Genomic DNA, 14,938 nt, shown 5'->3' on the forward strand with positions numbered 1-14,938 from the left:
TCAAGTGACAAATCTTGTTCTTCTGCTCACTTGGGTTATGTGTCTCCAGAAGTCATTCTTCCCTTGCCAAAAGCCACAGAAAGAAAAAAAAAATTGTAAGAAAGAAAGTGAAAACAAGAATCGTGACCGACACACCTGAGAAGATGGAGTTGGAGAAGGTTCACAAAGAAAAAGAAGATAAAAAGGCTGAACAAGAAAAGAAAAAGAATGAAAGAGAGAAGAAAAGGGCTCTGAAAGCTGCAAATCAAACCAAAACAAGAAGAAAGCAGCTGTGTACAGTAGCTCAGAAGAAAGCTCCACCACCAATGATGAGGCAGAAGGTGGCCTGGAGAAGACACACAGCAGAGAAAAGGAACGGGCTGAAAAGAAGAAAAGGAGTGGAAATAAGAAGGGGGCTCTGAAAGGGTCAAAACCAACCAAGCCCAAAAAGAAAGTGCTCTCCAGTAGCTCAGAAGAGAGTGACTTTCCGATTCCACTTAGCGATACCACTCATTATGAGAGTTCAGATGTCCAGAGTGATGATGATGATGATGATGGTGACAAGGATCTGTCTGCTGGTGACTTTGTCATTGTGAAGTTTGCAGGTAAAAAATCCAAATCCTATAACTATGTTGGATTGGTGGAGAATGTTGAAGGTGACGAGATCAGTGCAAAGTTTCTGATGATCTGTTTTACTTCAATTATCAATGGCACAATTTACCCCAGTGTATTGTCTCTAATGGCACAACTTACCCCGCACCGGGGGCAAGTTGTGCCACAAAACCACTTTTTTTTCTAAAGCTATATTTCTCAAACAGTTTATTTAAGATCCGAAGTGATTGTTCCCAGGGATGCACAACATCCTAAACTATATGTACATATTTTAGTTGGAGGCATTACTGTAATCCCCTTGCTTTAAAGGCACTTTAAGTAAAAATTGGCACTACTTACCCCACTCTCCCTACATTATATTTGTATTTTACCAGGATGCAGTGACACAAATATTTGGGAAGGCTTAGCCTTCCCTAGCCTACAGCACCCGCCGCCCCTGCATAAGACCATCAACAGCCTTATGGCAACCTAAAACCCCTCTCTTTCAACAATTCACGAGCGCCTCCCCCCCCCCCCCCCCCATGTAAGTGTCGTGGTGGGCAAATCAAATGCCCGCCCAGAGATGTATGTCTGCCGCCGGGTCTGTGTCCAGGTGTATCAGTATACAGCCTGCACAGGGTTGGGTTGTAACGGAATACATGTAACGGCGTTACGTAATCAGAATACAAAAATCAAGTAACTGTATTCAGCTCGCGTTACATTTGAAAAACGAGTAATCTGATTACAGTTACTTTCGTAAACCTGAAGTGAATACATTTTGGATTACTTATTGGAATTATTGGTGGAAAGATTTCCTCTCAACATGTAATATTCATTACTAAAGGTACAGCCGATTCGAATCATCAGAGCCGCCGCAGATGGACCAAAAAAGTGTTTGAAAAAAAATCGCGGGTCCGCTCGCTCAGTGAAACAATAACAACGAAACATGGAGGAACAAAAGTCTGCGTTTAAATCGCGTGTGTGTGTATAGGTGTGTGTGGTTAAAACATATCAGCCTGCGGTCGCTCTTTAGCCTTATTAATGATTATTTCTGAAGGTAAACACAGTGAAGGCGGTGCGTGAAAGGCACTGCGCGGCTCGCTCGGCTTCTCAGAGGCGGAGTTAACCCTCCAGCTGCCTCCTGGCGCTGCAGAGAGGTCATGAAGTGAAGGAGGTTTTCCTTCTCAGCTGTGGGCAGCAGATACTGTGAGAGTCACGGACATGAATACATAGATCAAGGCAGACTGGTGCACACACTCCCCTGTTTTGCCAATCCGGTGGTTAAACAAATATAGCTCTACACCCAGGGCTGGACTGGGACAGCAAATCGGCCCTGGCATTTAGACCCAGACCGGCCCAAATCCATAAAACAAACAAATAGTAGCGGTTATTGACAAGAAGAATAACTCAGTATAATTTAAAAAAACGCTATTATTATCCTTTTTACGTACCAGGGGCAAACTAAACTAATACATACAACAAGTATGTGTAACTATCAATCATTAGAAATTAGACCTTCAAACCCTCTCACAAAGCGAACAGTGACCGAGCACTAATAGGGGGGTCTGATGGTGGTGGAGGCGGGGAGGGAGCGGATCAACTCAACATTGTAAATAACCAACAAAAGACGATCACCGGTTCATCTTGTTTTTGGCTTGAGAATAGTTTGGGCAGCGTGAGAGCGTGAGATTGAGAGTGAAAGCGTGTGTCACACGCCAGATGCGTGAGAGTTGGCAACCCTGGATTACCTGCTGCAGGTGGGGCCGACCAGTTATACAAGAGGGAGACAATAGCTGTACTTATTTTTTAATGAGCCACATGCCATGATGCACCAACTTCAGACTTCCTCACAGAGCCACTCCTCCAACACACACGAACATGACCAATGAGGGCACAAGAAAATGGTGGAATGAGCTCCCCATTGAAATCAGGACAGCAGAAAGCTTACACATCTTCCAGACTGAAAACTCATCTCTTTCGACTCCACTTCGAGCGATAGAATTATTAACAAAGCACTTATATACTAATAAAGGGTTGGCTTATCTAAAGCCAGTTGAGTAGCACTTGACATGCTTGGCTCTATGAAACCTGATGTACTTATATGATTCTGTTTTCCTCAAGGTTGTGTCTTCTTGGTCGAACGCACTTATTGTAAGTCGCTTTGGATAAAAGCCTCAGCTAAATGCAATGTAATGTAATGTCTGTAAGAAAAGTTTTAAAAAATAACCCCTTAAATGATGACTTCTAGTTAATTTAAGGGGGGGGCCCTATAGTGCCCTGCCTCCCCTTTCTATGACAACACGATAGAGATAGGACCAGATGAGTCTACAGGATGAGTCGACGACATCTTTTCTTGGGCTCGTTTCTCCCACAGATCGACCCTCTGATATGACTCCCTGATAAACACTGCTATGTCATTGATTAGGTTGAAAAGTGCTCCACATTCGATGACATTTTGGGTAGTTTCAGCCAGGACAAGATTAAGAACATGAGCATAGCACCACACATGGACATGAGTGGGTGACTGGGAGGTCATCAGTGCAGAAAATCCTTTGTACCGGCCTTGCATATTGGATGCTCCATCTGTTGCATTACCTATACACACATGCCCTTGTCCAGTTTCAGATGCATGAAGTATTGTCCGGTGGATGCATGGCACTTCACTAAAGCCACAAGCCTCTCTTGCACAGTCTCATTGACATATTTTAAGATTACTGAACACTGATCCTGAGAAGTTCTTGTGTTGTGTCCAGCTGAACAGAAGACATTCCGGCCTTCTGGACATCACTGGAGATACTTTCTTTGATTAGACTACTAACAGTTTCTATGATGGAGTTAACAGTAGTTTTGGAGAGTAGGGTGATGAGAGACCCTCTACCTTTTGTTCCACTGGATTGGTGCAATTTCTTGCTCTTCTCTACGCAATCATCCAGATGCTCTTTTAAGCAGATATCATACTTTCCTAATAAAAGGATGAGCTCCAAAATGTTACCGTGGTCCACGGTGTTGTCAGCTAGCATATATGCTCCCTCATTCTCTACCTGCTTGCACTTTCACCACACGCTCCAAAACCTGACGTCTCTTTCGGACTTGTTCCCTATGAGCAGACATCTGACTGCCAGCAAACATGCTTTCGATGTCTGCTTTAGAGCACCGTAAGAAAAAAGCTTCAGCACAGGTTGAATGTGTAATGCTCTTTCCGTGCTCCTCTGTACGCTGGTGTGCGTGCCTCCAATCTGACATTCCAGTTATAAATGTGCCAGTGTCAGTCCTCTTCCCAAATGCCAGACATACAAAACAAAACAACATATGACGTCCCTTGCAATATGACGCCACTTTCTGCTGGTGCCATCTTTACAGGTGAATACCGTCTGCACAACTGGACTTCTGGTATGTTGTTGTGGGTGCTGTTCTAAAAACATCTGTAACATAGATGGCTCGGGGCGGGGAAAGTAATCTATGTCCTCCTGCTCTTTGCTCTCCTCACTCTCCTCCTCTGGGGATGCTACCTGGCTCAACACGATGATACAGAATGATGGATTCCCTGATAGAGGTCCATACAAATAGGCATTGACATAACAATACCACACAGTTAATGGTCAAAACTACATGTGTGCCTCCATTTTTTATCTATTTCTATATTATTCATTCTATATATTGTCAATCAAAACTACCACAACAAGCTGACTATAAACATTTTCTTCAGGTCCCAAAAGACCACTGTTGCCCTTATAACCAAATAAGTAAATACACTAAACGAAACAAGCTGCCAGCTGACAGTAATTGTTCATGAATGTTGATTAACTTTCAATGAGACAACGTATCAGAGTCCCATTAAGCTATATTTTAACTTGCCAGGGAAGACCTAAAAAAGCCAGCTTACTAGCTTGTAGGCTAACGAATGTTTCTCTTATAATATTTGTCTTATTAGTGCTTCATCAAGGGGATATTAATGGGTTCCAGAACTACAGAGTATCATAACCTTAATAATAATCTTTTCCTAATTTTCTTAGCTTCTGCTTACCGCCAGTTCTCCTCGCTCTCCCCACTCGCGCTGATCTCTCTCCCTCTCATCATCTTCCTCACCACCAATATCGGCCACGGGTTAGAAGAAGATGGACCTGCACCTGTACTAAACATGTCGGTTATTTTGACACAAGCGGCAGCATCAGCACGAAGGGCCTGCTTTTTTCTTGCCCGCAATTGTTCTGCTCTCCCTTTTCGCTTGGCCTTCGCCTTCGCCATTTCTAACTCGAACTTTTTTTTTTCTCGAAAAAAAGGCAGTTTGGCTTCAACGGCCGGCTCACCTCCTGGGGGCGTGATTTAATGATGCACACCGAGCAGCCCAAAGGGGGAGGTGATTAAAGATTTGATTGGGCCGGCCCAGTGTCAATTACTAAAAACATTTAAACAGAGGGCCAATATACCCGTCTTATGGGCCGGGACTTCAGGAAGAAAAAAAAAAAATGACGTGTCGGCCCAAAAGGCACGTCGGCCCACCGGGAAAATGCCCGGTATGCCAGATGGCCAGTCCACCCCTGTCTACACCCCTGGCCGAAATGTCCTTAAAATGAAGTCCGAGTTCGACATTTTAATTCATGTCCTGCCAACACTGACAGGACAGAAGGCGACACGCCCTTTCTAAGCCGTGTCCCTCACTCACATCCCAAGCTGCATCCCCAACAAGTGTATTATGTTGTTACATCGTTTCAGATGTGATATTTCAGTTGTGCTCTTGATAAGCCATTAAAACGGTAAAAACACGTTCAGTTTCCTTTTGCTTTTTGTGTCTCCTGTTCACCAAAACATACCATCTGTGATGGAAAAAGAAAGTAATCCAAAAATAATCTAAAAGTAATCTGATTACGTTACTTTTTTAAGACACGTAACTGTAACTGTATTTGGATTACTTTCAGAGCCATGTAATCAGTAATCAGTAACTGATTACATTTACAAAGTAACCCTCCCAACCCTGAGCCTGCACTAAGCAGTGTGTATCTGCCAGTGTGACGTCACTCCCCTCGAAGCACCTGCCCGTTTTTAGCAGCTCAATCCGGCGGTGGCATCACGAGAGCTTCACGTGCTGCAGTTTGCACTTCTTAGAAATCCTCCTCTTGTACGCGCGCCTGTACATTGAGGCGTGCGTGTTCACGTGTGTGCGTACAGCCGGTGTACTCCTGCCCGAGTAGCTGTATCTGAACCTTTATATATACAGTCTATGATCTGAACCCCGCGCGGACGGAGGGAGCACAGAGCTGGACACATCAGGAAACATCAGGATGTCTGTAGAGCGAGTGGAGAAGAAGAAGACGCTCGACCTGAGGAAGAAGCATATCGGGTAAGATAGACAACTTCCTGCAGTTATATTAGGCTACTCTATGAAGTTTAGGTTATAAGTTATTACGGGAAGTTATTAAAGTGTGTTCCTAACCCTAAAAGGCGCTGCAGGAATTGTTGGTGCATTTTCGAACTGCAATGTAGCTTTTCACAATTGTTTCTTCACATGTTTGCATCGGCTTTTTTTCTTGTGTGTGTGCTAGAGAATATCAAACTGTAGAACATTGTTAGGCTTTTTTTTAATGTATGTGAATGGAGGAATAGACATAAGAGAAGAAGAAAAAAAACGTGTTTATCAGCAAAACACATTTTGGAGATGTGAGCATGTTAGCCTATAGATAATATTGTTTAGGTAAATAAAATCAAGCTCAACCCAGGGGTGTGAAAGATACTCTTTACACGTATTCAATATTAATACCAGCTCCTCTGCAGGCCGTCCTGTAAGATTTTCTTCAGCCATGACCCCATCAAAATCATTCGAGCCAAAGGCCAGTACATGTACGATGAAAAAGGACAGCAGTACTTGGACTGCATCAACAACGTGGCTCACGGTAAACACACACTGACAAACATTTCAGATCTATTTTCATAACACCTATGTGTCATATTTTCCAAGGAAAGCTGCAAGTCGATATGATATAACTTGAATGACTTGACCAACTGGACTGTTCCACAAAGGCCCATGATCTAACTTGCATGCAGAGACATACATATCTCCATGTCTCCTGGCCTCCCACTTGAATCCCCACTCTTTCATTTCAGCATATAGCCTCCAATTATGTGCCAGTTGTCGTGGTGTGTTTTGACCTCAAATTACAGTTGCAGGTTTTAATGAAAAAAGCATATTTCTATACTGGATTGGTTTGAATTCTCTGTGCATCATTTCTTCCATCTCTCAGTGGGCCACTGCCACCCGGATGTGGTGAAGGCAGGAGCTCAGCAGATGGAACTACTCAACACCAACTCACGATTTTTGCACGACAACCTGGTCCTGTACGCCCAGAGGCTGCAGGACACGCTGCCTGACAAACTGTCTGTGTGCTACTTCGTCAACTCTGGGTATGCACGCTCACACTCAAGAAGCAAAGCCCTTTCTCTTTTTGGGTGTTGGTAAGGCACTGTTCAGGTAAAAAATGATGTTGTTATGGTTAATTGATTTACAGATTATCATTTATTCATCCACAAAATGATAATCCAACAGTTACCATGAATTATATTAAGAAAAATAGTTTTGCTTGTATGTAAATAAAGAGGGAAATACAGATAACATTTTTCCTAACACCCCTCATTAACCTGACCTGTCTGGCGTGGTTACTCATTTACACTCGATGCAGTTCTGCTGTGTGAACAGGAAGGATCCGGTCAATGGTAATAATGTTGTAGAATGATCATTATACACTCAATGCCAAGGGAGTATGTGTCAGTCACAGGGAAAAGGGTTTGATGAGGGAAGTTATAAAAGGACTAAACGACCATGCAGCAGTTCAGAAGTGCACACTGAAGACAAGAGCTGAATAATCAATCAGTTGATCAACACACAGAATAATTGCCCGTCATATTTAATGTAAAAATGTTTCTTTTATCCTCTCACTCAGCAAAACTTTTTTTTTTTAATCTGTTGTTTTGCCATTTCTACATACAACCTGTTATAGGTTTTCCAATGTGCTTGAGGGTGATTTTGCAATGTGTTTGCAGTGTTTTGTGGTGACTGAGTAACTCTTAATAACCCTTGCCTCTGTGAACCGCAGCTCGGAAGCCAACGACCTGGCCCTGCGACTCGCATGGCAGTACACGGGCCACAAAGATATCATCACGCTGGATAAGTAAGTGTCTCATCGTTCAAGAACTCCTGGCGCAGTGCCAGAAGAGCAAAGTGAAAAGTCTGGAGGAAATGATGAGTGCTGGAAGTCTTTTCATTCAACGTTTTATTTATGACTATGTAGGGTAAAGCCGACTGTGTGTGCTTTGTTTACAGCGCGTATCACGGCCACGTCTCGTCGCTCATCGACATCAGTCCGTACAAGTTCCACCAAGCGTCAGACGCTGAGCTCAATCAATCTGTCCATGTGGTGAGTGCTTTCCCTGCCTGCCTGCCTGCACCCTGTTAAAACCAAATCACTCTTTGGCAGACGACTGAGTATTCACTGGGATACAGAAAAGAAGAGACAGAAGTATTGTTTTCCGCAAATTCAGTGGTGCAAGATGTTACCTTTGGAAGTGAGTCACTGAAAACACAGGTGAAAGAGAAAAGGCAAAACAGCTGTAAAACACTTTTAGTGGAATTCCCTAAATACCTGTTCAGTCACAGCAGGACCCCGACCTGAGGAGAGACTAGGAATGAGGCTGAACAGGATTGTAATGTTCTTGACACCACCAAAAATAGTCATCCCCAGCCCGGATTCCTTTGCTACTTTTCCAGCTCCTTACTTGAATTGTAAACAACTCATAGTCCCGCAATTTCTTTTTATTAAAGTAATCGTGTGATGTTTATGAGAATACATTCTGTTTTGCTATTAGGGAGTTTGATTGATCAACTCCAAGGAAAGCCTTGATTTCAACATTTCAACGGCCACTTTAACTGTTGAGTCTTAAACTGGTGTTGAATTAGGCTTGACACAGTGTGTTATGAGTATAAAGAAAGTCATATTTTGATATTTCACAACGTATAACATATATGTAATATACACTGAACAAAAATATAAACGCAACACTTTTGTTTTTGCCCCCATTTTTCATGAGATGAACTCAAAGATCTAAAACATTTTCTATATACACAAAATAACCATTTCTCTCAAATATTGTTCACAAATCTGAAGAAATCTGTGATAGTCAGCACTTCTCCTTTGCCGAGATAATCCATCCCACCTCACAGGTGTGGCATATCAAGATGCTGATTAGACAGCATGATTATTGCACAGGTGTGCCTTAGGCTGGCCACAATAAAAGGCCACTCTGAAACGTGCAGTTTTGCTTTATTGGGGGGGTCCGAAAACCAGGCAGTATCTGGTGTGAGGGTTAGGGTTAGGGTAATGTTGTGAATCGAGTGGCCCATGGTGTTGGTGGGGTTATGGTATGGGCAGGCGTATGTTATGGACGACGAACACAGGCCACTCGATTCACAACATTACCCTAACCCTACCCCTACCCCTCACACCAGATACTGACTGGTTTTCGGACCCCCCCAATAAAGCAAAACTGCACGTTTCAGAGTGGCCTTTTATTGTGGCCAGCCTAAGGCACACCTGTGCAATAATCATGCTGTCTAATCAGCATCTTGATATGCCACACCTGTGAGGTGGGATGGATTATCTGCAGCGCATGCCTGTTTATCCCATTATGCTCACATAAATCTGCACATGAACACGAGCCCGGATGGATAGAGTATAGCCACATGTTTCAACATATGTGGAACAAATATTGAAACCTGCGCAATAGAACGGCGAGAAGACATTCTGTACACCACAAACTACATTTCCCTAGACTATTAGGAGAGGACAAAGTACGTTATTTTAGCTGGATTACAATGGGAGTATTGAAATCTAAATTGGCCTACATCTAATTTAGTACAAACACTATGAAGAAACGTCCCAATTTCACATTTTAAAGTATATTACTACAACATCATCTGTACAATGATAAAAGTATCCTCATAGTATACAGTTTTGGTTGTTCGTTTTTCTTAACTTAATGTACTTAAGGGTCTGTTAACAGGAAAGTATGTTGATATATGTTAGTATATCATACTATGACGATGAAAAGTGATATAACATTTCTACAACACTTCTCGTCACTGTTCTCCAAAAAGTTGTTTATATTCATTTATTTTTTACTCTAACAACACATTTTAAGCAAATCTATCATGAGTATTGACATGTTCATGCTATTTTCCACAGGCTCCCAGCCCAGATGTGTACAGAGGCAAATACAGGGCGGACCACCCTGACCCTGCCACTGCGTACGCAGATGAAGTCAAAGATATTATTCACGGCGTGTGTGAGAAAGGAGGCAAGGTGTGTGTGTTACAAGAAGTTAGTTGGAACAACAACCTGAGAAATTTTTTCAACTGAACTGCTTTATTGCTGTAATTGTACTCTTTTGTTCAAGGAAATTGCCCTGAATAACAAAAAAGTATTTTGCAATGTTATGAAAATGGTATGTTAACCTGTTTGCGTGTATCGAGGAGATACAAAGATACATAAAATGAAGACTGTGATAGTATAAAGTCCTGTAACATCAAATCGTTTTTTTAGGAGGATTTAAATCAAAGCAACATCAAACGTGTTGAGCTGTGATCTATGAGTTAGGATTTACTTTTGATTCATACATACTCATTAGATTTTCCACCTTTTCCCCTTTTTTTGTCTTCTCCTCTTTCACCTTATCTCCCAATTCTTAGGGTCAAATCCAAGTTCATGAGAGCATGTAGGAAACTCTTATTGTCCCAGCTTGTTGGTCCTTAATCCTAAATTGAAAAAGCTCGACTCAGCCCGGCTTCCAGAGGCCAGAGGGACGGGATAATGCAGAATGGCTTTAGCAGTTTCTAAAGGATGTTTGTCCAGATATGCATCTCCAGGAGGAAAAACACAACAACAACAAAAGGAGTACAATAACTTTTTATTACAGTGTGAAACCCACATGTAAAAAAACACAAATGGATTTTGTATTACTCCGCAGTGACCTACAGTAACATGATGTCTATGTCTCTCTCTTGTTTGTGCACTGAAACTGCACAGTTATGAAAGAGTGAGATCTGCAGGTCAAAGATGCCGGAGCTCCGCCTCTTCTCCCCCTTTATCACTCTGGCTTTAGATTGTTGGAGCTGATGTTTTTTCTTTTGTGCAGATTGCTGCTTTTATTGCTGAGTCACTGCAGAGTTGTGGCGGGCAGGTCATTCCCCCCCCGGGCTACTTCCAGCAAGTGGCAGAGTATGTAACGAGTTCATGCTCTTTTTTTTTTTGTGTGTTCAGAATCATCCCACAAACACAACGCTTAGGAATTCTGAACATGTTTAATATACTTTGCATGCTGCAGAATATGCTGGAAGCCATGAGCAAAAGCAGGGTCACATTTTCTAGCAGCAGAATTGTTGATTTAGAACATACCCGATAGTCCTGGAGGGAAAACCTGTCCGGTGTGTTGCTGCATATGCGTGTGTGTGTGTGAGAGTAATTTAAGAGAGTCAATGCCTACACTCGTGGATCTTCATGCCCCTTTGCAGACATGTGCGAAAGGCCGGGGGCATTTTCATCGCCGATGAAGTGCAGGTGGGATTCGGGCGTGTCGGCAGCCACTTCTGGGCCTTCCAGCTGCAGGGAGAGGACTTTGTGCCCGACATTGTCACCATGGGGAAGCCGATCGGGAACGGACACCCCATGTCCTGCGTGGTCACAACCAGAGAGGTGGCCGAGGCCTTCATGTCCTCCGGGATGGAGTACTTCAATACAGTAAGAGCATTACGCAGAATAATAAAGAATTGAGAAAGTAATTATTACTTTCTCAATTCTTTATATGATATTAAATATCATAAGAAATGCGTTTTCTTTCATACCACCCTTTAAAAAAATTATCACTTATATTATGTTGTATTTTGTCAAATAATATTATACTTTGACAATGCATTAGGTCTATAAAATATCATAAAATAAATGTCCATAAATGTCCATGTGATGTCTTTTTTTCAGTTTAAACCCTAAACATATACTTTAATGTGATATAAACTGAGAAAAGACAAAAAGGGCATTTTGCAGAGAACACATTACATGATCTCTGCTTTATATTTTCCAACTTCTTCCAGGAATGAGCCCGAGTTATCCTTGACATGCACACATCTGTTTTCCACATTATGGGGAAATACATTCCGGCCCAGACAGTTTTTTTCTTTTAATTGAAGGCCTCACATTACAGTTACTTCCTGTGAAAGGAGAAGAGTTTAGACAGTAACAGAACAATATAATAATAATATATTTAATTTATATAGCGCTTCTCATCTGCCAAGACAAATCTCGAAGTGCTTATATGTGTCAGTATCAATGTATTCAGTCACATACTATACAAATGAACAAAAACAATGACAGTCCCTATCTTTTGATGTGTTTAACATAAACAAAAACACAATACTATATCTGTGACACTGTAAGTCAGTTATATATTTGTATGTAATGCATCACATTGTACTCTGGTCCTGTCCTCAGTATACAGACAGCAGCTGATTAAAGTTATGTTGAATGTAACCTCTGGGTAAAATGTCCTCTGTGTCTCTGGGTTTTGCATTTCTCAGTTTGGCGGTAACCCAGTGTCGTGTGCCATCGGCATGGCGGTCCTGGACGTGATAGAGAAAGAGGATCTGCAGGGGAACGCCCTGCGAGTGGGCCGACACCTGACCCGTCTGCTGGAGAAGCAGAAGGAGAAACATCCACTGGTGGGAGACATCAGGTATGCTAACGCTAACACTGCACATTAGCTCATTACTATAATCCCTGCACCAACATTTAATTCAGTGACTCGCCAATAACACATCTCGGAATTGCCTGATCATTCATTTGTATCATTATCATGTTTTCATTTACAACATGATAATGATAACAATTTAAGTCAAGCTTTAAAGTAATTTATCATGCAAACATTTCAGAAAATACTGATTTTGGGCTCTTAAATATGGAGATTTCCTGTTTTTCTCTGTTTATATATTATCATAAAGTGAATCTCTTTGGGGTTTTGACTGACAAAACCAGACTTTTGAAGACCTCACTTTGGGCTGAACAACTGGGATGGACATTTTTCCCAGTTTTCTGAAGTTTTATAGACCAAATGATGAAATAATAATCCTCGAAAAATAATCAGGACATTGTTAAAAATATAACATGTTAAGAAAAAATATAACATCATGATTTTATGTGTACTCTTCTCTGAGGATCTTCAAAGGTGCAGCGACACATTGTTGTTATTCTGTGAAATATTTACCGTGGAATGCCATTGTGTTCTAACAGACTTTCCCCGTCATTAATGTAAAATAAGACATTATAAAAAAGCTGTAGATTATAAATTATAATGCGTTTGAACCCTGGTCCAGAACATGTGGAGGGAGAAAAATAGGTTTAATGGCTTTCTGTTTAAGAAGATCTTTAAAAATGGAGAGGTCAGAGGCCAGGAGTTAACCAGTGTTTCCCGTCATGCAGGGGGCGTGGCCTCTTCTCGGGGGTGGAGCTTGTGAAGGACCGGCTGAAGCTCACGCCGGCTACAGCCGAGGCCCAGGAGGTCATTTACAAGTAAGAGTGAAGCGTGAGAACTCGGATAGTGTCAGCCAGAAGGAAAAATATTATGATGATCCCTGGGGGGGAAATTTGTTCACATTCTAAAATAAAATAATACAAAGAGAAATTCTAATAAAAATATAAAGTATGTAACTAATACAATATCTCAAAACCATATTAAAGGGTTTTGAATCCATCAATCTTAAAATAATGCCATAATTGGACGTTTTTTAAATAATAAAGATGAATAAGTAATTCACATTAACCACAGACGGACCTAGATGGAATACATTTGGTCATTCAAATAGTCTTATATAGTTTTAAATATAAGCTGTAGGAACCCTGAAAACAATGGATAACTACAAATAAAGACAATGTGGTATTTGATTAAGCTGTTTGAATAGTAAAACTTAATTAAATGAGTTGCAATGTAGAGTTTAATGCAGTATAACTAGCTTATTAATCAACCCGTCTCTACATTATGTTTAACTTACAAACAGGCCATATCCCAAACACAAAGTTCCACCATAAATTGTGACAGCTTAGGTACATTTTGAAGAACTCGTATACTGCTTATCAATGTATTGAGGGATAATAAAACTGCATTCTGTGCACGCTTTTCCTGCTGTGAGTAGTCAGAAAGTCTGCTTAGTTTAAATGGATACAGAGTGAAGAATAATTCATATTTCCCCCCCAGGCTGAAGGAACAGTACATCCTGCTCAGTGCCGACGGACCTCATCGCAACGTGCTCAAATTCAAGCCCCCCATGTGCTTCAGTACGGAGAACGCTGACATGGTGGTGGAGAAAATCGACCAAATCCTCACCGGTATGTCACTGTGACTCCTCTGTGGTGTCGTCTCTCTGACCCCTGCATTATTTAGAAAGATCATGTTGTGTGTGAACAAGCTCTCAAACGTGTGTCTGTGTTTCCAGAGCTGGAAGAAGCACTGGGCATGAAGTTGCACAACACATCCAACGTGGAGAACGACAGCATTAAAAGAAAGGTAAGTGCACCTATGCGTCTTATGTATTGTATCCCCTCCCGAGCATGCTCAATAAACCCAAATTAAATAATATCACTTGAAGACAAATACAATCTACATTCATTTTCTTGATTCTTCCAACCTCATTGATACCAATTCATGTCTTCGTGGTTTTATCTCAAGCTGCCGACCGATGAACATGGACACCAGTGTCACAGTGGGTTGGCTCACAACAGAGTGAGCACTCAAGGAGTTCCTCAATGCACCAAATGCCTCAGGACATAAACTCACTCAGGGCTTTACCTTCTATACAGTTAAAGCTGACCAAAAGGGGAGACAACTAAGTGCCTCATATATATAACCTAATGACAAATGTTTTTACATGAATACTAATAATAATAATAAGCTGTATATTTATTCGTATAGTATCTTCTCAGGGTTTTTATTTTAATTCCACCGAGGAATCAAGTCAGATTTTCAGCATAACACATGCCTACTATTGTGGTTTTACAACACATATTTTAACATGCTTTTTAAATGTTACTCTTTGTTTTAACTTCAGCTAAAATTAACTTGTCCGTGATTTTCAAATAATTATTATGTCAGTAAACAAAGTTATTATTGTCAAGACCTTAGCATTTCATTCATTTTTTTTTTACAAATGATGAAAATGACTCACTGTATTTGACAGTGTGCAATATCTGTATGGACACATTTGGTGTTGCTCGATCTTTGATAAATAAAGTCATGTGTGTGTATGTGATACGTTATTGTTCATTGTTGGGAATCTCTGACC

The 14,938-nt window shown here is 41.3% G+C and overlaps 1 protein-coding gene across 1 annotated transcript; it reads left to right on the plus strand.

Moving 5' to 3' along the window:
• Positions 1–5,610: 5,610 nt before the first annotated feature.
• Positions 5,611–14,899, plus strand: etnppl (ethanolamine-phosphate phospho-lyase). The gene is made up of 13 exons (XM_034105604.1): positions 5,611–5,908; positions 6,340–6,458; positions 6,807–6,966; positions 7,656–7,730; positions 7,883–7,976; positions 9,801–9,917; positions 10,750–10,832; positions 11,126–11,351; positions 12,185–12,339; positions 13,083–13,172; positions 13,855–13,985; positions 14,093–14,163; positions 14,326–14,899. The coding sequence occupies exons 1-13, from the start codon at positions 5,850–5,852 to the stop codon at positions 14,425–14,427; spliced, it is 1,482 nt and encodes a 493-aa protein (XP_033961495.1). The 5' UTR covers positions 5,611–5,849; the 3' UTR covers positions 14,428–14,899.
• Positions 14,900–14,938: the final 39 nt, after the last annotated feature.

Source organism: Pseudochaenichthys georgianus, chromosome 18, assembly GCF_902827115.2.
Source record: "Pseudochaenichthys georgianus chromosome 18, fPseGeo1.2, whole genome shotgun sequence".
Classification (NCBI taxonomy): Eukaryota; Metazoa; Chordata; class Actinopteri; order Perciformes; family Channichthyidae; genus Pseudochaenichthys; species Pseudochaenichthys georgianus.

What these genes read in the sequence shown, in the direction of transcription:
- etnppl (XM_034105604.1), top strand. Translation starts at nt 5,850, where the DNA reads ATGTCTGTAGAGCGAGTGGAGAAGAAGAAGACGCTCGACCTGAGGAAG. An exon ending in CTGAGGAAGAAGCATATCGG is followed by an intron (nt 5,909 to 6,339) that starts GTAAGATAGACA and finishes GCTCCTCTGCAG; the next exon opens with GCCGTCCTGTAAGATTTTCT. An exon ending in CATCAACAACGTGGCTCACG is followed by an intron (nt 6,459 to 6,806) that starts GTAAACACACAC and finishes TCCATCTCTCAG; the next exon opens with TGGGCCACTGCCACCCGGAT.